We start from the raw sequence: 24,724 nt of genomic DNA, 5'->3' as shown, positions 1-24,724 counted from the left end.
TTCTGGCACTTGTTTCTTCCAAAGTTAAAATCTTTTTTTTTTGCGAGAAAATTACTTGGAACCCCCCACACACACACACACACACAATATATATATATTGTGTGTGTGTGTTTGGGGGGTTCCAAGTAATTTTCTCGCAAAAAAACAGATTTTAACTTTGGAAGAAACAAGTGCCAGAAAAAGGTTTAGTCTTTAACCACTTGCCGCCCGCCAATGACATATTGACGTCGGCAAAGTGGTTTCAATATCCTGACTGGACGTCATATGACGTCCTCAGGATATCGGGGCGTGCATCAAGGCGATTGTTGTTGCGGGGTGTCAGTCTGACCCCCCGCAACACCGATCTAGGTAAAGAGTCTCCGACGCAGACTCTTTATCAAGTGATCAGCCGTGTCCAATCACGATGTAAACAGGAAAATCCGGTAAATCGGCTTTTCCTCACTCGCGTCTGTCAGACGTGAGTAGAGGAGAGCCGATCTGCTGCTCCTCTGACAGGGGGGGGGGGGGGGGGTTGTGCTGATCGATTATCAGCACAGCACAGCCCCGCCCCCCCCCCGGAGGATGCCCACACTAGACCACCAGGGATGCAAAACACACACTAGACCACTAGGGATGACAGAAATAATGGATGCCAATCAGTGCCCGCAATGGGCATCACTGATTGGCATCCATTAGTACAACACATACGTTAGGGCCACCTATCAGTGCCCATCTATGCCCATCCGTGCCACCTATCAGTGCCCATCCATGCCGCCTATCAGTGCCACCTCATCGGTGCAGTACCATCAGTGCCCATCAGTGAAGGAGAAAACATACTTATTTACAATGTTTTATACCAGAAACAAAAGAAAATAAGTATTTTTTTCTAAATTTTCGGTATTTTAATTTACAAAAAAAATAAAAAAAAATATCCCAGAGGTGATTAAATACCACTGAAAGAAATCTATATTTGTGGGTACAAAATGATAAAAATGTAGTTTGGGTACAATGTAGCACGACCGCGCAATTGTCATTCAAAGTGGACTTCAGTTCATTCCTTTGATCCAATAATGAAAAGTTACAATGTTTCTAGTTATCCACCAGCTGGCACAATGTTGTAAACATTTTTGTCAGGTGGCCTGTTTTTTTTTTTTTTTTCCTCCCCCCTTCTTGTGACAGCCGAGTGAGCAGAGAACTCTCTACACTTGTTACATGAATGAATCAGGAAACGATTAATCGTGCAGCTCTACCTGGTACCTGGGGAAGAAAGAAGAAAAGGAAAAAAAAAAAGGGAGAAGAGCAGCTCACCACCAATTCTTTCCCCTTGCTGTAAATAACAGACCATCAGACAGACATATGAATGAAATTCTCATTTATTACAGATTTTTATTTGTTTAAAAAAAAAAAAAAAAAAAGGTAAAAACGAGAAAGCAATCTGGGATAGTTATTTTTTCCCAATTTTAAAAATACAGAAAACAAGATTTATAAAACATAAAAAACAAACACTAGAGGCCTAATTGATTAACGATCTGTCTTGTGTCATCCCACAACAACCAATCAGTGCCGACTGTGTATTTAAAAAAAAAAAAAAAACCCCGACAGGTTGTTATGGGGGCCACACAGACCCTTTGATAATTACGGTGCATTTATTTGTCTCTGTGTTGCCCCCATAACAACCTGACTTTTTTTTTTTTTTTATTTATTTTTTGGATGTAAAAACAACTCAACCTAAAAAAAAACTATTTTCGAAGGAGTCACCTGCCAGCCTTTTCAATTCCCCCGCCCCTCAGATGGCAGGACTGACAAATAGCAAGTTTGCTTTCAGTCCCGTATTTCACCCAGATCCAAAAATGTCATATATTGCAGAATACCAATCAGATGTGTGGCGGCTGCATTCGTTTTCTTTCACCCCAGGATCTGGTCTAACACCCCCCCCTGTACTAGGGCGCCCCCACTCCGGATGAAGGAGCACAGCAGCATTGTCCGTCTAAGGGGGGGGGGAGGGAGTGTTAGCAGATTTAAATACACTAACGATTTAAAAGGGATTGAAATAGGGCATGGGGTTAATTTTTTTTTCTTTCTCCCCCTCCCCCCCACATGTACAAACCACACAGTGGTAACGGGTAGGATTGGGTGTGAAGTGGTGACCACACTTTCATTATTAGGTCTGCAGAAACTCGCGCTGCACTCGCGCCACCTTCCGGGGTTCCTTGATGTGCGTTTTGGGGCACTGCATCTCACACCAGCTGATCGGCACCATGGTCGCCCCTGCGGAAGCAAAAAAATAGATTTTTAATACAGCTTACCTGTAAAATCTTTTTCTTGGAGTACATCACGGGACACAGAGCGGCATTCATTACTATATGGGTTATATGGAGTACCTTCAGGTGTAGACACTGGCAATCTCAAACAGGAAATGCCCCTCCCTATATAACCCCCTCCCATAGGAGGAGTACCTCAGTTTTGTAGCAAGCAGTATGCCTCCCAAAATGGTCCTCAAAAAGAGGGGTGGGAGCTCTGTGTCCCGTGATGTACTCCAAGAAAAAGATTTTACAGGTAAGCTGTATTAAAAATCTCTTTTTCTTTATCGTTACATCACGGGACACAGAGCGGCATTCATTACTATATGGGATGTCCCAAAGCAATGCTTACAATGAGGGGAGGGAGAACATCTCCAAGACAAAAGGATTTAATTTAGAGATATACTCAAATCATAATAAATCCAACTTATTTGAGAAAAATAATCTTAAATTTTAAATTTAACTCGAACAAGAGGAGCCCCCGGAATCCGAGGGTCTCAAACTGCAGCCTGCAGCACTGCCTGCCCGAAGGCAGTATCAGTATTCCTTCTTACGTCCAACTTGTAGAATTTTGTAAACGTGTGGACAGAAGACCAGGTTGCCGCCTTGCAAACTTGAGCCATAGAGATCTGGTGGTGTGCTGCCCAGGAGGCGCCCATGGCTCTAGTAGAATGAGCCTTTAATGATACTGGAGGAGGCAACCCTTTCAAGCCGTAGGCCTGAGTGATTAATTGCTTGATCCACCTAGAAATGGTGGACTTTGCAGCTGCCTGCCCCTTCTTGGGCCCATCCGGTAGAATAAACAGCACATCTGTTTTCCGGATCTTCTTTGTAGCTTTAAGATAGGCCTTCATGGCCCTGACGATATCCAAGGTATGCAGCAACCCTTCCTTTCTGGAAGTAGGTTTAGGGAAGAAGGATGGTAATACCAAATCCTGGTTCAAATGAAAACTGGATATGACCTTCGGTAGGAAGGAAGGATGAGGGCGGAGAACGACCCTGTCCTTATGAAAAACAAGATATGGTTCCTTACAGGATAAGGCTGCCAGTTCCGAAACTCTTCTTGCGGAAACTATGGCAACCAAAAATACCAACTTCCTTGTCAGTAGAACCAAAGGAACTTCAGCCAACGGCTCAAACGGTTGTTTCTGTAAACTTGACAGGACAAGATTTAAATCCCACGGACAAAGCGGGGATTTAACTGGAGGTTTAATACGTAAGACCCCTTGAAGGAAGGTCTTAACCAGCGAGTGGGTGGCCAGCGGCCGCTGAAACCACACTGACAGGGCAGAAATCTGTCCTTTGATTGTGCTTAATGCCAATCCTTTATCCACTCCTAGCTGGAGAAAACTTAAAACTCTATCTATGGTGAACCTGCGAGGAAGCCATAGCTTGGACTCGCACCAGCCTATATAGGCCTTCCAGACCCTGTGATAAATCACCCTAGAGACCGGTTTCCTGGCTCTGATTAGGGTAGAGATTACCTTCTGAGACAGACCTCTACCCCTGAGAATCAAGGATTCAGCTTCCAGGCCGTCAAATTTAGATGCCGTAAGGCAGGGTGGAGGATCGGACCTTGCGATAGCAGGTCTGGCCTTAGAGGCAGAGTCCAAGGGTTTCCCACTACCATCCTTAGGATTAGTGAGTACCATGCCCTTCTGGGCCATGCTGGAGCTACCAGGATGACTGGTATGCGCTCCACCCTGATCCTGCGCAGCAGGCGGGGGTAGTAACTGGAGCGGGGGAAACGCATAAAGAAGTTTGAACTGATGCCAAGGGCAAACCAGAGCATCGGTTCCGCAGGCCATCGGATCCCTTGAGCGGGACATGAACCTGTCTAGCTTCTTGTTGAGTCTCGATGCCATGATATCCACGTCCGGCACTCCCCATCTTTGGCAGAGTGCTTGAAAGACTTGTGGATGCAGAGACCATTCCCCCGGCCATAGAGTCTGGCGGCTTAAGAAGTCCGCCTGAAAGTTGTCCACTCCGGGAATGAATATTGCCGATATGCAGGGCACATGAGCCTCTGCCCATAGGAGAATCAAGCTCACTTCTCTCTGAGCGGCCTGACTCCTGGTTCCCCCTTGGTGATTTATGTATGCCACTGCCGTGGCATTGTCTGATTGAATTCTCACCGGGAACCCCTGCAATTTCGACGTCCAAGCCCTGAGGGCTAGTCGAACAGCTCTGAGCTCCAAGATGTTGATGGGTAACAGCTTCTCTGGCTTTGCCCAAATACCTTGGCGAGTGGAACCATCCACAATTGCTCCCCAGCCCGTCAGGCTGGCGTCTGTGGTCACTATCTTCCAAGCTACTGGGCTGAAAGACTTTCCCTTCAGTAGATTCTGAGGGTCTAACCACCAACACAGACTTTGCCGGACTCTTGATGAGAGTGGCAACGGGATATCCAAGGCCTGTGGCCTTCTGCTCCATGCTGACAGGATGGCTGCCTGCAGGATGCGAGTGTGGCTCTGGGCGTATGGTACCGCCTCGAATGTAGCCACCATCTTGCCTAGTAGTCTCATACCTAGGCGAATAGTCGGTTCTTTCTTGCTTAGAACCAGTAGGATTAATTCCTTGATGGCTTTGACCTTCCTCAGAGGTAGGAACACCCTTTGTTGTTCTGTGTCTAATCTCATGCCGAGATATTCCAACTGCCTTGTGGGCTGGAATGCTGACTTTTCTCGATTTAGGACCCAGCCGAACCTCTCGAGGTATTGGACCGTGAGGGCCACTGCTCGCTCCAAGCCGGGAGACGAGTGGTCTATGACTAGGAGGTCGTCCAGGTATGCTAGGATCGTGACCCCTTGGATCCTTAGCTTGGCTAGGATTGGAGCTAGAACCTTCGTGAACACCCGGGGGGCCGTAGCCAACCCGAAGGGAAGCGCCACGAATTGGAAATGACGTGAAGCCACCATAAAGCGTAGATATCTTTGATGTGGCTGATAAATTGGAACATGAAGGTAGGCATCCTTTATGTCTATGGACGCCATGAAGTCGTCCTTTTGGAGTGTGGCAGCTGCTGACCGCACGGATTCCATCCGAAATGAGCGGACCCTTAAGTATGCATTTACCATCTTTAGGTCCAAAATTGGCCTGACATCTCCATTGGGCTTTGGGATGATGAATAGGTTGGAGTAGAAACCCAGTCCCTGTTCCAGGACTGGTACCTCTACTATTACTTCCTGGGAAAGTAGATGATCTAGAGCCGATCTTAATGCGGCTCCTTTCTCCAGATCGTTTGGAATCCTCGACTCCTGGAAATGAGGAGGAGGAAACCTTAGGAACTCTAGCTTGTAGCCTGTGGCCACGGAAGACCGTACCCACTCGTCGGGAATGCTGGCTTCCCAAATCTCCGAAAAGAGTCGCAGCCTTCCCCCCACCTTCGTGGGTGGGGGCGCCCCTTCATAAGGTAGACTTGGGGGCTGGTTTTGCTGGTTTGCGAAACCACTGCCTCTTGCCTCTAACAGCCTGTCCTTGTGATCTGCTGTTGAAGCCGAAGTTTGTTCTTGCAGGAGGCCGTCGATACTGCTTGGCATTAGAGGGCCCCTGTCCAGGGGAGGACTGTCGTTTAAACGCAGGCCCCTGAACCTTCTTCTTAGTTGGCAAGAGAGTACTCTTGCCGCTTGAAATGGTCTGAATGTATTTATCTAGGTCCTCTCCGAAGAGCCGTCCTCCATGGAAGGGGAACCCTACCAGGAGCTTCTTGCATGGGGGCTCAGCCTCCCAGCTTTTTAACCCTAAGAGCCTTCTCATATGGATAAGGGATAACGATAAACGTGACGCTTGCTGGATAGAATCCTTGATTGCGTCTACCGTAAAACATATGGCCTTAGGGACATCCGAAAATTCTTCTGCCTGCTCGGCAGGAATAAGTTCAATCATTTGCTTAAATTGATCCGATAAAGCTTGAGCGACTCCAATCGCAGCCACGGCTGGCTGTACTACTGCCCCTGCAGAAGTGAAGGAGTTCTTAAGTAGTGCTTCCAAGCGCTTATCAACTGGATCTTTGAAAACCTGTATGTTTTCTACAGGGCATGTTAACGATTTGTTAACACATGAGATGGCTGCGTCTACTGCAGGAGAAGCCCATCTCTTGTAAAACTTTTCTTCCATAGGATACAAGACAGAAAATTTCTTAGGTGGTAAGAAAACCTTGTCTGGTTTGTTCCAATCTTGGAACAAGACTCCCTCCAATAGAGGATGGATCGGAAACACAGCACTGCTTTGAGGCGCCCTCAGTGAGCCCAAAGCTGAAACCGTTGATACCTGGAGATCTGGTACAGGCAGGTTGAATGCCTTATGGACCAAGTCCGTCAAGCCTTGAATCCACCAGCTCTCCCACAGGGAGACTGCCCCAGATTCCTCAGTATCCGGATCCTCGATCCCTGAACCTACTTGGTCCTTGTCCAAGAGGTTGTCCAATTCCCCAGAGGAAAGGACCTCCTCTTCCGAGGGTCCGCGCACGGGTGACGGAGATCTATTCCGCTTACTACCCCGCATAGCTGCGGCTATCATTTCTCCCATGCTTCTCCGCATTTCATTTAAAGAGGTGAGTAACACCTCCTCCGTGACCATCTTAGGGTTGGGTTGACTCGCGTCAGCTCCAGTCCCAGATCCCGATGGCCCAAAGGCTCCCAGTGGGGAAAGCAGCGGCATAGCTCTATCCGAGACCTCAGAATCTGTGGGGGAATCCCCACCTTTTGTACCCTCTGACTTGTTCCTTGATGCCATGGTACAATACCGAGGTACACCTGCTACTTATTGGTACCTGGGACTTATAAATAGTTAAATGCCCAGACACCTGTTTGGGGAATAAAAAATGTTTCCTCTACCCCAGATGACACTTTTTTTTTTTTTTTTTTTCAAAGAAAAACTTTTCCTTTTTTTTTTTTTTTTTTTTTTCAATCTAGGCAAGAAAAAACATTCTATCCCCCTGAGTAGTATTGCCAAAGAAAAGACTATGAGATGGAAAAGAAAAAACAGCCTATTCCTAGGCTAAACCACAATCTTCTGAAGACTGTAGTATTCTTTCTAACCACTGTGTGTCCTCAGCGCCCCGTGCTTCACTCCAGTCCTTCCTCCCTCAAGCCAAGTATTTGAATGAGCTGTGGCATCTAAGGAAGGGCCGCCCCTTCCTTAAACCACTGACCCGCCCTTCCCCCCCAGCTAAAACGGCGCCAAATGCGTCTATAACACGTGCACGCGCATCGCGCGCGCGCCCGCCGACGGGGGGGGGTTGGGAGGAAGGGCCTCTCTGTTCCTGCAGCCGCAGGCCTGGAACCCACGAGGAGGTCAGCGTTTTGCCTGCTTTGCAGGCATGAGGAAGAGGACTGGATAGAGCATCGCCTGGAGGCTTGCAGGTAAGCATAGCTCTCTGACACACACATACATTTGTACACAAAAGGCCCCACTCACAGCTTTTCCAACACTACCAGGGAGGTCACTTTTTAAGGGGAATAATAACATATAGAGCCATCCTATCTTCATGATATGTGACTGGTTTGCCAGATGCAATGCATAACTTTTAGGCATGTCCCCTGTGACCTCCCAGAAAAAACTTGCTAAGAGCCAAGTTCCGCAAGTTTTCCCCTTACTTACCTGCTCCATGCCGCAGGACTTTGCAAAGCAAGAGGCCCAATCTTCCCCCATCTCCGTGGGGATGTCTAGACCTTCAGGCCCTGGGAACCTTCTTCTTCCATGAAGGATCCACTGTCCTGGGCCCATACAGCACCCTGGCAAACAGAAAACATTAGGCGCCCAAAGGTTTTCTAAGTTCTGGGCCCAGGGTCCAGCTCTCTTGAAAAGAAAGCATTATGGGCTATACCCCAAGGGTTTGGGGTCCGGTTACTGACCACTTTAGCGCTCAGGCTTTTTTGGACAGAACCGGTAGCTCACCTAATCCCAAGGATGCGGAGGCAAGCTAAACCATGACTAACACCTAAGACACTGGCGTAAAAACTGAGGTACTCCTCCTATGGGAGGGGGTTATATAGGGAGGGGCATTTCCTGTTTGAAGATTGCCAGTGTCTACACCTGAAGGTACTCCATATAACCCATATAGTAATGAATGCCGCTCTGTGTCCCGTGATGTAACGATAAAGAAAAAACACCATTAACCAAATCATCACCGCAGAACAGCCACAGTTCACTACGGAAACCAGTATTGGATCTCTGGGGGGGATCGTGCCAAGCGCTGCTATCCAAGCTCCGGTGATCCGCGGCTCGTGATGCCGCCGGGGGCGGGGAAACTCACCCGGAAGTCACATATATGGGCAACGCAGAGACGCAGCACACCCACTAGACTGATCTCAGAAGGGAGCGAAGAAACGCCCTCAGCCTTGGCTCCTCCCGGGCAACCCCCACCCCCTCCCCCCGACATATTTACAGGTTACGGAGGTCTAGCGCTAGAATTATTACTCTCGCTCCAACGTTCACAGGTGTGGTGCCAATACCGCTTATATATGCGTGTGCACAACCTACGCATGCGTTTGAGTTCTGCGTGTGAGCATGGAGGTGCTTTCAATTTATTTTACCTTTTTTATTTTTACACTGTCCCTTTAATTTTTATTCCCCCCCCCCCTTATTTTACTTTTACACTGTCCCTTTAAAAAAAAAAAATTTCCCCCTTATTTTACTTTTTAAAGTTACACTGTCCCTTTAAAATATTATTTTTTTCCCTGTCCCTTTAATTTTTATTTTCCCCCCCTTATTTTACTTTATTTTTACACTGTCCCTTTAAAAAGTAAAATAAGAGGGAACATTTTTTTTTTTTAAAGGGACAGTGTAAAAATAAAGTAAAATAAGGGGGGGGGGGGGAACAAAAATTAAAGGGACAGTGTAACTTTAAAAAGTAAAATAAGGGGGAACATTTTTTTTTTTTAAAGGGACAGTGTAAAAATAAAGTAAAATAAGGGGGGGGGGGGGAACAAAAATTAAAGGGACAGTGTAACTTTAAAAAGTAAAATAAGGGGGAACATTTTTTTTTTAAAGTTACACTGTCCCTTTAAAATATAATTGTTGTTCCTTTTACTTTTTACACTGTCCCTTTAATTTTTATCCCCCCCCCTTATTTTACTTTATATTTAGTCCCTTTAAAAAAAAAGTTCCCCTTATTTTACTTTATTTTTACACTGTCCCTTTAAAAAAAAAAAAAAAAACCCTTATTTTACTTTTTAAAGTTACACTGTCCCTTTAAAATATTTTTGTTCCCTTTTTTACTCTGTCACTTTAAACAATTTTATTTTTTCCCCTTATTTTACTTTTTAAAGTTACACTGTGCCTTTAAAAAATTTTATTTTTTTCCCCCCTTATTTTACTTTTTATTTTTACACTGTCCCTTTAAATTTTTTATCCCCCTTATTTTACTTTTTATTTTTACACTGTCCCTTTCATTTTTTTTTTTTTTTCTTTCCTTATTTATTTTACTTTTATGGAGAGATCTGGGGGGGGGGGGGGGTCAAAAAGACCCAAAATCTCTTCTTTACCTTTAAAAGATATATATATTTTTTTTTATATAAAATTGACCTTCAAGCTGGATGAGAAGTGATGTCACGGCATCACTCCGGTCCTCCAAGGCCATAGAGGCCACCAAAGAGGATCTGCTCTTTGATCGCCTATGGCAGGGATATGCAATTAGCGGACCTCCAGCTCTTGCAGAACTACAATTCCCATGAGGCACAGCAAGACTCTGACAGCCACAAGCATGACACCCAGAGGCATGATGGGACTTGTAGTTTTGCAACAGCTGGAGGTCCGCTAATTGCATATCCCTGGCCTATGGGAAGCAGCCGGTGTCCTGTCAGAAATGTGCGGGGTATACCAAGATGGCCGCGACAGAACGTCGCCGAGGTTGCATTTTCTGATGGGCAGCGGCTTTCTGATAGAACACCTCCCGCACTGTTGGATCGTTTCTTGGATGAACCGGTAGAAAACGGTAAGCCGAAAGTCTTATACACACACACCATCGGATTTCCATCGGACAAAGGCGTGGAATTTTGTCTGAAGGGCGTTGGCCGTGAACTTGTATTGCCTGGCAGAGGACGTCGGTGAGACGCATCACACAACACAACACATACCTGCTTCACTGTGTGCGACTACAACTCCCAGCTGGTTTTCTGCTGTGCTGAGAAGGTAATTGGACTGAGAATCTCCCAGAGATATCTAGAGAGAGGAAGTCAGGGAGAATCTTTCCTTCAAACAATGAATGAGCAAATCATCGCAATCTCCATTCAATCCAATAGAAAGGCTCCCATATACTGCACTACGGGTCCTTGGCTCCCATATACTGCCCTACGGGTCCTTGGCTCCCGTATACTGCCCTACGGGTCCTTGGCTCCCATATACTGCCCTACGGGTCCTTGGCTCCCATATACTGCACTACGGGTCCTTGGCTCCCATATACTGCACTACGGGTCCTTGGCTCCCATATACTGCACTACGGGTCCTTGGCTCCCATATACTGCACTACGGGTCCTTGGCTCCCATATACTGCACTACGGGTCCTTGGCTCCCATATACTGCACTACGGGTCCTTGGCTCCCATATACTGCACTACGGGTCCTTGGCTCCCATATACTGCACTACGGGTCCTTGGCTCCCATATACTGCACTACGGGTCCTTGGCTCCCATATACTGCACTACGGGTCCTTGGCTCCCATATACTGCACTACGGGTCCTTGGCTCCCGTATACTGCACTACGGGTCCTTGGCTCCCGTATACTGCACTACGGGTCCTGGGCTCCCGTACACTGCACTACGGGTCCTGGGCTCCCGTACACTGCACTACGGGTCCTGGGCTCCCGTACACTGCACTACGGGTCCTGGGCTCCCGTACACTGCACTACGGGTCCTGGGCTCCCGTACACTGCACTACGGGTCCTGGGCTCCCGTACACTGCACTACGGGTCCTTGGCTCCCATATACTGCACTACGGGTCCTTGGCTCCCATATACTGCACTACGGGTCCTTGGCTCCCATATACTGCACTACGGGTCCTTGGCTCCCATATACTGCACTACGGGTCCTCGGCTCCCATATACTGCACTACGGGTCCTGGGCTCCCGTACACTGCACTACGGGTCCTGGGCTCCCGTACACTGCACTACGGGTCCTTGGCTCCCATATACTGCACTACGGGTCCTTGGCTCCCATATACTGCACTACGGGTCCTTGGCTCCCATATACTGCACTACGGGTCCTTGGCTCCCATATACTGCACTACGGGTCCTTGGCTCCCATATACTGCACTACGGGTCCTTGGCTCCCATATACTGCACTACGGGTCCTTGGCTCCCATATACTGCACTACGGGTCCTTGGCTCCCATATACTGCACTACGGGTCCTTGGCTCCCGTATACTGCACTACGGGTCCTTGGCTCCCGTATACTGCACTACGGGTCCTTGGCTCCCGTATACTGCACTACGGGTCCTTGGCTCCCGTATACTGCACTACGGGTCCTTGGCTCCCGTATACTGCACTACGGGTCCTTGGCTCCCGTATACTGCACTACGGGTCCTTGGCTCCCGTATACTGCACTACGGGTCCTTGGCTCCCGTATACTGCACTACGGGTCCTCGGCTCCCGTATACTGCACTACGGGTCCTTGGCTCCCATATATTCCACTACGGGTCCTTGGCTCCCATATACGGCACTACGAGTCCTTGGCTCCCATATACTGCACTACGGGTCCTTGGCTCCCATATACTGCACTACGGGTCCTTGGCTCCCATATACTGCACCACGGGTCCTCGGCTCCCATATACTGCACCACGGGTCCTCGGCTCCCATATACTGCACTACGGGTCCTTGGCTCCCATATACGGCACTACGAGTCCTTGGCTCCCATATACTGCACTACGGGTCCTTGGCTCCCATATACTGCACTACGGGTCCTTGGCTCCCATATACTGCACCACGGGTCCTCGGCTCCCATATACTGCACCACGGGTCCTCGGCTCCCATATACTGCACCACGGGTCCTCGGCTCCCATATACTGCACCACGGGTCCTCGGCTCCCATATACTGCACCACGGGTCCTCGGCTCCCATATACTGCACCACGGGTCCTCGGCTCCCATATACTGCACCACGGGTCCTCGGCTCCCATATAAAAACTGTACTCGTCCCTTCTGCAGTATCCTTGCATTGCACCAGCGATCAGCAGTTTCCAGTGTATATATAAAAATAAAAAATATTAAATTTGAAATGCCTTTTGGGCTTCAGAATTCCCCCTAGCCCCCCCCCCCCTTATTCTTACCCTAGCCCGATCCAATCCAGTGATGTGAGCAAGAGCAGCAGCTCTCTCAGCCGTCTCACTCCTCATTGGGCAGATTGATAGCAGCAGGAGCCATTTGTTCCCGTTGCCATCACTCAAATGCCGTGCTAAGCAAACGCGGCTCAGGAGCGAGTCCGCACGGGTGCCCCCACAATGGAAAGCGGCTTTACATAAGGACACATGCCGAAGAGGAGGAGAGTCGGTGGGGGAGGAGGAGAGTCGGTGGGGGACCCCAAAACGGGGATTGGGGGCTGCTCTGTGCAAAACCCATTAGACAGAGCAGGCAAGTAGTAGTTTGTTATTTTCCCCACAAATAGAGCTTTCTTTTGGTGGTATTTGATCACCTCTGGTTAAAGCATATATATATATATATAACGCTTTAACCACTTAAGGACCCATTCACGCCGATATACGTCGGCAGAATGGCGCGGCTGGGCACATCCACGTACGTGGCTCTTTAAGCCCAGCCGTGGGGTCGCAGGCACGTGCACGCGACCCGGTCCAAAGCACCGCGATCGGTCCCCGGAGCTGAAGAACGGGGAGAGGTGTAGGTAAACACGGCTTCCCCGTTCTTCACTGTGGCGCCGTCATCGATCGTGTGATGCCTTTTATAGGGAAACACGATCAGAGACATCACACCTACAGCCACACCCCCCTACAGTTAGACACACAGATGAGGAGGTCACACTTGACCCCTTCAGCGCCCCCTTGTGGTTAACTCCCAAACTGCAATTGTCATTTTCACAGTAATCAGTGCGTTTTTAATGAATTTTTTGCTGTGAAAATGACAATGGTCCCAAAAATGTGTCAAAAGTGTCCGCCATAATGTCGCAGTCACGAAAAAAAGTAAAAATGCAATAAAGCTATCCCCTTTTTTGTAAACGCTATAGATTTTGCGCAAACCAATCGATAAACGGTTATTGCGATTTTTTTTACCAAAAATATGTAGAAGAATACGTATCGGCCTAAACTGAGGGAAAAAAAAAAAAAAAAAATGTATATATTTTTTGGGGGATATTTATTACAGCAAAAAGTAAAAAATATTGCATTTTTTTCAAAATTGTCGCTCTATTTTTGTTTATAGCGCAAAAACTAAAAACCGCAGAGGTGATCAAATACCACCAAAAGAAAGCTCTATTTGTGGGGGAAAAAAGGACGTCAATTTTGTTTGGGAGCCACGTCGCACGACCGCGCAATTGTCTGTTAAAGCAATGCAGTGCCGAATCGCAAAAACTGGCCGGGTCCTTTAGCTGCCTAAAGGTCCGGGTCTTAAGTGGATAAATGTCACTTTAAAGGGGATTTTGGCCCCTATAAAATGATATCAAAGCGTACTGCGCGGTTTGGCGATTGCAGTCGTATCGCTCGCTGGAAACGGGTTTCTCCATTTATATGACTTCCATCAATAAAAAAGGATACAACTTTTCCCATGACGATATCTCCTGGCCGAAAACATTTGTAAACTTCAACCTGAGGAAACAATGGAAAAAAAAAAAAAAAAGGGTCAATAATCGAACAGTGCGCAAAAAAAAAAAAAAAGAATTTGGATTCAAAGTCGAGTGCCCCGTATTATGTGGGGAGTTCAGAGGTCACGACTAAGTGACAGAGGTAAAAGTCCCATTGTGAGTAACCAACTACACCACTGTGCTGCCCTACATACACCATCTGCATGGAGTTTGCATATTCTCGCTGTGTTTGCAAGGGTTTCCTCCGGGTCCTCTGGTTTCCTCACATGCTCCAAAAAGGACTGCTAATAGGTTAAATAACTTTTCTTAATCAGGGGTGTCAAACGTAATTTAATCGCGGGGGACATCGGCATTATGGCTGCCCTCAAAAGGTCCGGTTATATCTGTAAGATTATGTATCTACTCAGATACATAGGAGTACTCAGAGGTCTGCGGCATGAAGAGTTCAGGTGTATGCAGCATAGAGAGTAAAGGGTTAAGGTGTGCTATGTACAGCGTTCAGGGGTGCGCTGCGTCCAGAGTAAGGATGAGCTCTGGCGTGTTCGCATAGTACACGTGCAGAGCCCGCCAGGAAGTGTGCACGGCGCTGCGCTAATCACAGTCAAGGAGACATTGTCCCGATGCTCGGCTGCAGGGATCGTGAAATGTCTCCCTGGCTGTGATTAGCGCAGCACCGTGCACACTTCCTGGCGGGCTCTGCACGTGTACTATGCGAACACGCCAGAGCTCATCTTTAGTCCAGAGTGCAGTGTTGAGGGGTGCGACATGTACAGCGTGCAGGAGTACTCAGCATAGAGAGTAAAGGGTTAAGTAGTGCGTTACGTGCAGCGTTCCGAGGTGTGCCGGGCGCAGCGCCCAGAGGTGTGCCGCACACAGGGCGCAGCGTCCAGAGGTGTGCCGCGCACAGCGTCCAGAGGTGTGCTGCGCACAGAGCGCAGTAAAGGGTTCAGCCATCTTTCACAGGCTGTCCACATTTCACTTCCCCCCCTCCTTAGCTTTGAACCCTGCCCCCCCAACTCTGAAAACATCTCCCTTCACAACCCTGATCTCTACTCTACAGGTGCCTCTCTCTCTCACTTGCAGGGAGATGATTGGTTAGTATCTGTCTCTGCTATGAGTACATGCCGGGTAGACCTGTGAGAGCCAAGAGGTCCTTTTAAACACGGACAGACAATGGTGAGCGGGGAGCAGAGGGCGAGGGGCGGATGTGGTGGAATGGATGGTTTTCCACCATGTTCCGGCTGGAAAAAAAAAAAAAAAAAAAAAAGAAGAACCCTTGTGTACGAGGGCCACATGGAATGGCCCGGCGTCCACATTCAGTCTGCGAGCCTCGTGTGCCACACACCATAGATTGGAAGCAGCTTGAGGGCAAGGTCGGATATGAATGTACATTATATGTAAAGTGCTGTGTACATTGTTGGCGCCATACAATACCTGTAATAAATACAATGCTTTGAGAAGCACAAACAGCGGTTACCTTGTCTTTTTCTGTTGCTCGGATGTCTTCTTTTCTACAAAATATAAAAAAAACAATTTTTTTTTTTTTTTTTTTTTTATTTATGTCAGGGGGTTGAAAAGGGAAAAAAAAAAAAAAAAAAAAAAAAAAAGAAAAAAAAAGGAGGAAAAAAAAAAAAGAGAAAGTGAAAAAAAATAAAAGGGAAGAAGGAAGAAAGGAAAAAAATAAATAAGGGAAGAAAGAGGGGGGGGGGGGGGGGAAATAAAAAAAAAAAAAAAAAAAAAAAGAAGAAGAAAGAGGGGAACAAAAGGGGAAGAAAGAGGGGAACAAAAGAAGAAGAAAGAGGGGAACAAAAGGGGAAGAAAGAGGGGAACAAAAGGGGAAGAAAGAGGGGAACAAAAGGGGAAGAAAGAGGGGAACAAAAGAAGAAGAAAGAGGGGAACAAAAGAAGAAGAAAGAGGGGAACAAAAGGGGAAGAAAGAGGGGAACAAAAGGGGAAGAAAGAGGGGAAAAAAAGGGGAAGAAAGAGGGGAAAAAAAGGGGAAGAAAGAGGGGAAAAAAAGGGGAAGAAAGAGGGGAAAAAAAGGGAAGAAAGAGGGAAAAAAAGGAAAGAAAGGGGGAAAAAAAAGGGAAAGAAAGAAAGAAAGAAAGAAAGAAAAAAAAGTAAAAGAAAAGAAATGCATCTTACCTGATTGTACCCCTGAATGTGTTCTTCAGAGCTCTGTTGCCAATAAACATGATCTGAACTTTGGCAAATCTTTGGTGTATGCTCACCACCTAGGTGCAAGAGAAACACACTTTAGAGGAATCATAAAACCAAACTGGGGGGGGGGGGGATTCACTGAGTGCCACAGACCCCCCCCCCCCCTTTATAACCCCCTCCACCCCAAGCACAGTAAATGTCAGTACAGGTGTAAAATTCATTTAGCTGCTGTCAGGAACAGGTAGATCGAGGGGCGCTCGATCCGCGGCCCTCCAGCTGTTGTGGAACTACAAGTCTCATCATGCTTGTAACCGTCAGCCCTGCAATGGCTCATGGGACTTGTAGTTCTGCAATGGCTGGAGGACCAAAAGGTTGAGCACCCCATGAGGTAAGATGAATGTGTGGCATGAAGAGGGCAGCACTGAGGCACATCTTGTCCCTAGACCAGTGATGGAGATCCTCGGCACCCCAGGTGTTTTGGAACTACATTTCCCATGATGCTCCTGTACTCTGCAGTGTAGTTGAGCATCATAGGAAATGTAGTTCCAAAACATCCGGGGTGCCGAGGATCTCCATCACTGGTCTAGAACATGTTTACTTCTTACTGCTAATTGGGAAACTGTTGGCTCATTGGTGACCCATTATGGTAAAGCCTGCGTGACCCGTCATATTAAAGGGGTCCGGGTTCTCTGGTAAGAGTCCAACCTATTGTGGGGGCCGATTCTACCGCTTGTAAACCGATTCATGAACTCACATGGACAGCCCACTGCTCAGCGCCCCTCTATAGATATCTGCACTGTATTGTTGGTGTCGCTCTATAGATATCTCCTTACCTTACAGGTCACAATGACGCCCACTTCTGGTAGAAGAAGGGAATCCGTGTCCCTCACCACAGATAACACAGACTGCAGAGGAAGAAGAGAGAGCATGTAAGGGCTAAACCCGGGCGATTGTGTGCAAATCCCAGTAAGAGAAGGAGATTTCCCATTTCCCCCAGTTGATTGGTCGCATACTTACCGTATCCTTGTCACATGACTTCACCACGTAACCAGCGAGCGAGGCGAAGACGTAGCCGTGTTTGCAGTAGGTCCCGTGTCCCGGAGTACAATCCTCCAGACTACACAACCGCTCCCCTACAGAGAGAAGACACACACTGTATGAAGGAGGCTCCGCCCACACAGCCCCTCCCCTACAGAGAGAAGACACACACACTGTATGAAGGAGGCTCCGCCCACACAGCCCCTCCCCTACAGAGAGAAGACACACACTGTATGAAGGAGGCTCCGCCCACACAGCCCCTCCCCACAGAGAGAAGACACACACTGTATGAAGGAGGCTCCGCCCACACAGCCCCTCCCCACAGAGAGAAGACACACACTGTATGAAGGAGGCTCCGCCCACACAGCCCCTCCCCTACAGAGAGAAGAGATACACTGTATGAAGGAGGCTCCGCCCACACAGCCCCTCCCCTACAGAGCGAAGACACACACACTGTATGAAGGAGGCTCCGCCCACACAGCCCCTCCCCTACAGAGAGAAGACACACACTGTATGAAGGAGGCTCCGCCCACACAGCCCCTCCCCACAGAGAGAAGACACACACTGTATGAAGGAGGCTCCGCCCACACAGCCCCTCCCCTACAGAGCGAAGACACACACACTGTATGAAGGAGGCTCCGCCCACACAGCCCCTCCCCTACAGAGAGAAGACACACACTGTATGAAGGAGGCTCCGCCCACACAGCCCCTCCCCTACAGAGAGAAGACACACACTGTATGAAGGAGGCTCCGCCCACACAGCCCCTCCCCTACAGAGAGAAGACACAGGGTATGAAGGAGGCTCCGCCCACACAGCCCCTCCCCTACAGAGAGAAGACACGCACTGTATAAGGGGACTCTGCCCACTTAGTTACCCTGTATGGACCCCCGACCCTGCCCTGGACTCCCCATGGGACCCTTCCCTAGACTCCCCATGGGACCCTTCCCTAGACTCCCCATGGGACCCTTCCCTAGACTCCCCATGGGACCCTTCCCTAGACTCCCCATGGGACCCTTCCCTAGACTCCCCATGGGACCCTTCCCTAGACTCCCCATGGGACCCTTCCCTAGACTCCCCATGGGACCCTCACCCTTCCCTGGACTCCCTACAGGACCCCAAACCCTTTCTATGAGAACCTGACCCTGCCCTGGACTCCCAACAGGACCCCCGACTCCCCCCAGGACCCCGACCCCTGGACTCCCCACGGGCCCCCCGACCCTTCCCTGCCCTCCCTACAGGACCCCGGCCCTGCCCTGGACTCCCCATGGGACCCCAAACTCCCTATGAGACCCCCGACCCTGCCCTAAACTCCCTACGGGACCCCCAACTCCCCACGGGACTCTGGCCCTGCCCTAAACTCCCCCACAGGACCCCAACCCTTCCTACGGGACCCTGACCTCCCCACAGGACCCTGCCCTAAACTCCCTATGGGACCCTTCCCTAGACTCCCCATGGGACCCCCGACGCTTCCCTGGACTCCCCACGGGACTCTGCCCCTGCCTTAAGCTCCCTATGGGACCCCCAACTCCCCACAGGGCCCCGACCCTTCCCTGGACTCCCACGGGACCCCAACCCTTCCTACAAGAACCCGACCCTGGACTCCCCCCAGGACCTCAACCCCTGGACTCCCCACGGGCCCCCAGAACCTTCCTTCCCTACGGTACCCCTGCCCTGGACTCCCCACGGAACCCCCAACTCCCTATGAGACCCCCGACCCTGCCCTAAACTCCCCACGGGACCCTGACCCTTCCCCGCTATCCCTACGGGACCCTGACCTCCCCACAGGACCCTGCCCTAGACTCCCCACGGGACCCCGACCCTTCCCTGGACTCCCCACGGGACCCCGACCCTTCCCTGGACTCCCCACGGGACCCCGACCCTTCCCTGGACTCCCCACGGGATCCCGAACCCCTCCAGGACCCCGACCCCTGGACTCCCTACGGGAACCCGACCCTGCCAACTGCTTCCCTCCGGTTTCTTGTATGGGTGTCAAACTGACAGGAAGTGAGGCAAATTCTCCTCAGCAGGGTCATAAACAGAAATAAAAAACCTGACAAATTTCACATCTTCAACAGTCAGAGTGAGCACCATTTTTCTGGGCTTTCCAGTTCCCCCGGTGCCTCCGTGAGCTCCCCTCCCCCGCCATCTCCACCACTCACCGGGCACACACCACTTCACCGGAGCCATTACTACCACGTGACCGGTAGCACGCTGCTCTCTGTGCTGTGAATGGGCAGCGCGGCGTCACGTGATCCAACCAGCGTCGCTCATCATTGGTTGCTAAGGAAGCGCATGAGCGCGGGGTGTACCAAAATGGCCGTGACGGAACGTCATTTCCGTTACGGAATCTGGCAGGTCGCCTAATCTGATGGTGTTCCATCAGAATTGATAACGGAAGTGACGTTACGTCGCCACCATCTTGCTACACCCCAAACTTCTCCACAGTAACGATACACCGAGAAGCAAAGGGGTGTTGTGTCGGCCATCTTTCATATGGGAAACCTTTCCCTCTTTAGCGCAGTTCTTGTATTATGTAGGTTAGATGGTGATTATGGGCGCATGTGCGGGGACTTCCCGTGTTTAGTAACCAAATTGGTGATCTGATGAGTGTGGAAGGTTTTAAATATTTCACAATTAACTCTTTCAATACCAGGAACTCCCACCCCCTTCCTGCCCAGTTTTCAGCTTTCATCGCTGTCGCACTTTGAATGACAATTACATGGTCATGTAACACTGTACCCAAATGACATTTTTATCATTTTATTCACACAAATAGAGCTCTCTTTTGGTGTGTTTTTTTTTTAACCACTTCAGGCTCGGACCATTTGGCTGACCAAAGACCAGAGCCCTTTTTTTGCGATTCGGCACTGCATCGCTTTAACTGACAATTGCGCGGTCGTGCGACGTGGCTCCCAAACAAAATTGGCGTCCTTTTTTTCCAACAAATAGGACTTTCTTTTGGTGGTATTTGATCACCTCTGCAGTTTTTTTTTTTTTGCGCAATAAACAAAAACAGAGCGACAATATTCCCCCAAACATATACAAAATAATAAAAAAAAAAATCTTCAGTTTAGTCCGATACGTGTTCTTCTACATATTTTTGGTAAAAAAAAAAAAAAAAAAAAATCGCAATAAGCGTTTATTGATTGGTATGCGCAAAAGTTATAGCGTCTACAAAATAGGGGATAGTTTTATGGCATTTTTATTAATATTTTTTTTTTTTTACTAGTAATGGCGGCGATCAGCGATTTTCCTCATGACTGCGACATAATGGTGGACACTTTTGACGCTATTTTGGGACCATTGTCATTTTTTTACAGCGATGGGTGTTATAAAAATGCACCGATTACTGTGAAAATGACACTGGCAGTGAAGGGGGTTAACCACTAGGTGGCGCTAAAGGGGTTAAGTGTGTCCTAGGGAGTGATTCGAACTGTTAGGGGGGCGTGGCTTTCCGTGACACATCACTGATCACTGTTCATCAGCGACAAGTCACTAGGAAGAACGGGGAGCTAGTGGGCCAGATCCACGTACATCGGCGCATATATAGGCCGGCGTAGCGCATCTCATTTACGCTACATCGCCGCAACTTAGAGAGGCAAGTGCTGTATTCACAAAGCACTTGCGTCCTAAGTTACGGCGGCGTAGCGTAAATGTGCCGGCGTAAGCGCGCCTAATTCAAATTGTGAAGAGGTGGGCGTGTTTTATGCTAATGAACCGTGACCCGACTTCATTGACGCTTTTTACGAAAACAGCGCATGCGCCGTCCGTGGATGTATCCCAGTGCGCATGCGTGAAATAACGTCGCAAATAGTCAATGCTATTCGCAAACGATTTACGCAAACAACGGAAAATTCAACGCTGTCCCGACGTCCATACTTACTTACCATTGCGTACGCCTCATATAGCAGGGGTAACTTTACGCCGGAAAAAGCCTTACGCAAACGACGTAAAAAAAAAAATGCGTCGGGCAGACGTGCGTTTGAGAATCGGCGTATCTAGCTAATTTGCATACTCAACGCGGAAATCATCGGAAGCGCCACCTAGCGGCCAGCGTAAATATGCACCTTAGATCCGAAGACGTACGTCAGTCGGATCTAGCCCCCATTCAGGCGTATCTTGTTTTGTGGATACAAAACAAAGATACGACGGCGCATCGTAGAACTTACGCGGCGTATCAATAGATACGCCGCCGTAAGTTCTTTGTGGATCTGGCCCGTTGCGTTTACACCGACATCCAGCTCCATGACCCGATCGCGGGACACCGAGTCTGAGGGGTCCCACGGGCATGGTGACGGAGCTCCCGACAGGGCCGCGAGCGCGCCGGCGGCAAATTAAAAGGGGATGTACCTGTACGCCCATTTGCCTGTCGACGTAAATCTGCATGCGCTGGTCCTTAACTACTTGCCGACCGCCCACCGTCGTTATACGTCATCACTTTGAAGATGAATATCTCGGTAACGGAAGCAGCTGCTGCCACAATCCAGATATTCATCTCTTCAGTGGGCGGTCCGGTACACGATAACGGCGGTCTCCGCGGCAGATTCACCGCGAGATCGCAGTTATCGGTGGCAGGAGAGGGCCCCTCCCGCCGCTCTCCCACGCCCTCCGCCGCTTACCGTAGCCGTCTGTAGCGGCAGAGGAGATCGGGACCGCTCGGCAGCTGTGCGCGGTTGCGAGTGAAGGAAAGCGTCTTAAAGAAACATTTTTTTAAAGCGCCCCGTCCCAACGAGCTTGCGCGTAGAAGCGAACGTATACGCGAGTAGCGCCCGCATATGAAAACGGTGTTCAAACCACACAAGTGAGGTATCGCCGCGATCGTTAGAGCGAGAGCAATAATTCTAGCCCTAGACCTCCTCTGTAGCTCAAAAGATGCAATCTCTAGAATTTTTTAAACATCGCCTATCGAGATTTTTTAAGGGTAAAAGTTTGACGCCATGCCACGAGCGGGCGCAATTTTTAAGCGTGACATGTTGGGTATCATTTTACTCGGCGCAACATTATCTTTCACAATATATAAAAAAATTGGGCCAAATTTATTGTGGTCTTATTTTTTAATTTAAAAAAGTGAATTTTTTTCCAAAAAAAGTGCGCTTGTAAGACCGCTGCGCAAATACGGTGTGACAAAAAGTATTGCAATGACCGCCATTTTATTCTCTAGGGTGTTAGAAAAAAATATATATATAATGTTTGGGGGTTTGAAGTAATTTTCTAGCAAAAAAAAAAAAAATGTTTTAGTCTCGTAAACACCGAATCTGAAAAACAGGCCCGGGGCTAAAGTGGTTAATCACCACTGGGGTTTTATTTTTTGCAAATAAAAAAAAAAAAAAAAAAAAAGGCGGGACAGAAATCGTATTTCGCAATTTATGGGTTTTGCAATTTGTTACGTTACACGGTATTTGCGCAGCGGTTTTTTTCAAACGTAATTTTTTGGTGGGGAAATTTTTTTTTTTTTTTTTATAAATTATAAAAGTTACACCGAGTAAACGGATACCCAACGCCTCACGTCACTTTAAAAATTGCACGCGCCTGCGCAACGGTGACAAAAGATGTAGGTTTTTACTATCCATAGGTGAGGCTTTAAAAAGGTTACGGCTGTAGATTTACACGGCTTGTAATAGCGACCCGGTGGCTGGTCAGCCGCTCCGATTCCTGTTAAAAGAGAGCCGACCGCTGGCTCCAAAAAAACGTGCGACGCTACAAATCATCATCCCGCTACAACCACCGAAAGTCCAGAACGTACCAGCTGGATGGGAAGGGGTTAAAGGCCAATTCCACTTGACTCCATCTGACATTGTGTAAAAGGTTCAACCCGGGGCCCTCCTCAGCCCCCCCCCCCCCCTTACCTCAATCTTGGGGTTCTTCTCCCCCCCCCCCCATAGTACGCTGTATATCACTGCGCGCCGCATCTGCATTAGGGTTGCCCTCAAAGGGCCGGATGTATTTGTAAGTCTGGATGTCAAGACCCCCCCCCCCCACACTCTGTGCTGCTGCCAAGAAGCGGGGGGGGTGGGAAGAGCTGAGAAAGCAGAAAGTGCAAGGTCTGGAGGAGGAACAGAGGAGGGAGTCAGCTGGGGAGGTGGAGACGAGGGGGGGGGGGTTGCTGTGACTTCACAGAGAAAACGCAGGATTTGGTGCGCAAGTTCTGTCCTCCTCTCGGCTGAGACAAGGGAGGGGCAGAAATGAAGGAGATGCTGCAGGAGAGGTGAGAGGGCCACATGAAATGGCCTGGAGGGCCCCGATTTGGCCCACGGGCCTTGCGTTTGACACGCGCTGTACGGGTTCGAATTGCAGAGCCACGCACAGCGGCGCCATCTATTCACACAGATCTGTGAATAGAATCGCCGCAATCCGAATCCACGCGTGTCAAACGTGAGATGTGAACGGCCTGTGAGAAAAAAAAAAAAGCACTATGCATAGCACACCCCTTTACCCTGCTCATCCCTGGACTCTGCACATTTCACACCCCTAAACCCTGCACTCTGTACATAGAACACACCACTCCGTACACAGCACACCCGGGAACTCTGTACATAGCACACTCCTCAACCCTGCACACCGCACACCCCTAAACCCTGCACACGACGCATCCCTGAAGTCTGTTCATAGCACACCCCTGTACCCTGCACTCTGTACACTGCGTATCCCTGGACTCTGCACATGTCACACCCCTAAACCATGCACATAGAACACTCCACTCCGTACACAGCACACCCCGGAACTCTGTAAATAGCACACTCCTCAACGCTGCACTCTACACCGCGCTTCCCTGGACTCTGCACATTGCACACCCCTAAACCCTGCACACGACGCATCCCTGAAGTCTGTTCATAGCACACCCCTAAACACTGTACATAGCACACTCAAGACTGCACTCTGTACACAGCGCATCCCTGGACTTAGTACATTGCACACCCCTGAACCCCGCACTCTGTACACAGAACACTCCTCAACACTGCACTCCGTACACAGTGCATCCCTGCACTCTGTACACTCCTGAACTCTGCACTCTATACATAGCACACTCAACACTGCACTCTGTACACAGCGCATCCTTGGACTCGGTACATTACACACCCCTAAACCCTGCACGTGGTACATCCCTGAACTCTGTTCATAGCACACCCCTAAACCTTGCAGACAGCGCATCCCTGAACTCTGTTCATAGCACACTTCTGAACTCTGCACTTTATACATAGCACACTCAACACTGCATTCTGTACACGGTGCCCCCCCTCCTAAACCCTGCGCATAACACACCCCTAAACCTTGCACTCTGTACACAGCGCATCCCTGGACAGTGCCAATTGGCCCTGTGCTGATCACATGCACTCTTCCCAAGAAAAAAAAAAAACTCTAGCAATACACACCAAACTGAGCATGTGCAGAGTGCCCCCAAGGCTCTGTACTATCAGGAGATGGATTGGGGACAGAGGAAGAAGGGGAGGATTTTTTTTTTTTTTTACACAATGCAGAGCATTCACCCCTTAAGATCCACAGTGAGT

General features: G+C 49.1%; 1 protein-coding gene across 1 annotated transcript; it reads right to left on the bottom strand.

Annotated features, from left to right (window-relative positions):
• Window positions 1-1,681: 1,681 nt before the first annotated feature.
• On the bottom strand, window positions 1,682-19,482 carry EXOSC1 (exosome component 1). Its single transcript, XM_040361236.1, has 8 exons — window positions 19,379-19,482; window positions 17,198-17,313; window positions 17,014-17,085; window positions 16,166-16,254; window positions 15,499-15,532; window positions 13,975-14,025; window positions 10,358-10,442; window positions 1,682-2,247 (listed from the first exon to the last, which is right to left on the bottom strand). The coding sequence occupies exons 1-8, from the start codon at window positions 19,404-19,406 to the stop codon at window positions 2,141-2,143; spliced, it is 582 nt and encodes a 193-aa protein (XP_040217170.1). The 5' UTR covers window positions 19,407-19,482; the 3' UTR covers window positions 1,682-2,140.
• Window positions 19,483-24,724: the final 5,242 nt, after the last annotated feature.

This window comes from Rana temporaria, chromosome 8 (genome assembly GCF_905171775.1).
Source record: "Rana temporaria chromosome 8, aRanTem1.1, whole genome shotgun sequence".
NCBI classification, from domain to species: domain Eukaryota; kingdom Metazoa; phylum Chordata; class Amphibia; order Anura; family Ranidae; genus Rana; species Rana temporaria.
This window is presented reverse-complemented; position numbering and strand designations above follow the sequence as displayed.

What these genes read in the sequence shown, in the direction of transcription:
- EXOSC1 (XM_040361236.1), bottom strand. Translation starts at nt 19,406, where the DNA reads ATGGCTCCGGTGAAGTGGTGTGTGCCCG. An exon ending in AGTCATGTGACAAGGATACG is followed by an intron (nt 17,086 to 17,197) that starts GTAAGTATGCGA and finishes CTTCCTCTGCAG; the next exon opens with TCTGTGTTATCTGTGGTGAG. An exon ending in ACATTCAGGGGTACAATCAG is followed by an intron (nt 15,533 to 16,165) that starts GTAAGATGCATT and finishes TATATTTTGTAG; the next exon opens with AAAAGAAGACATCCGAGCAA.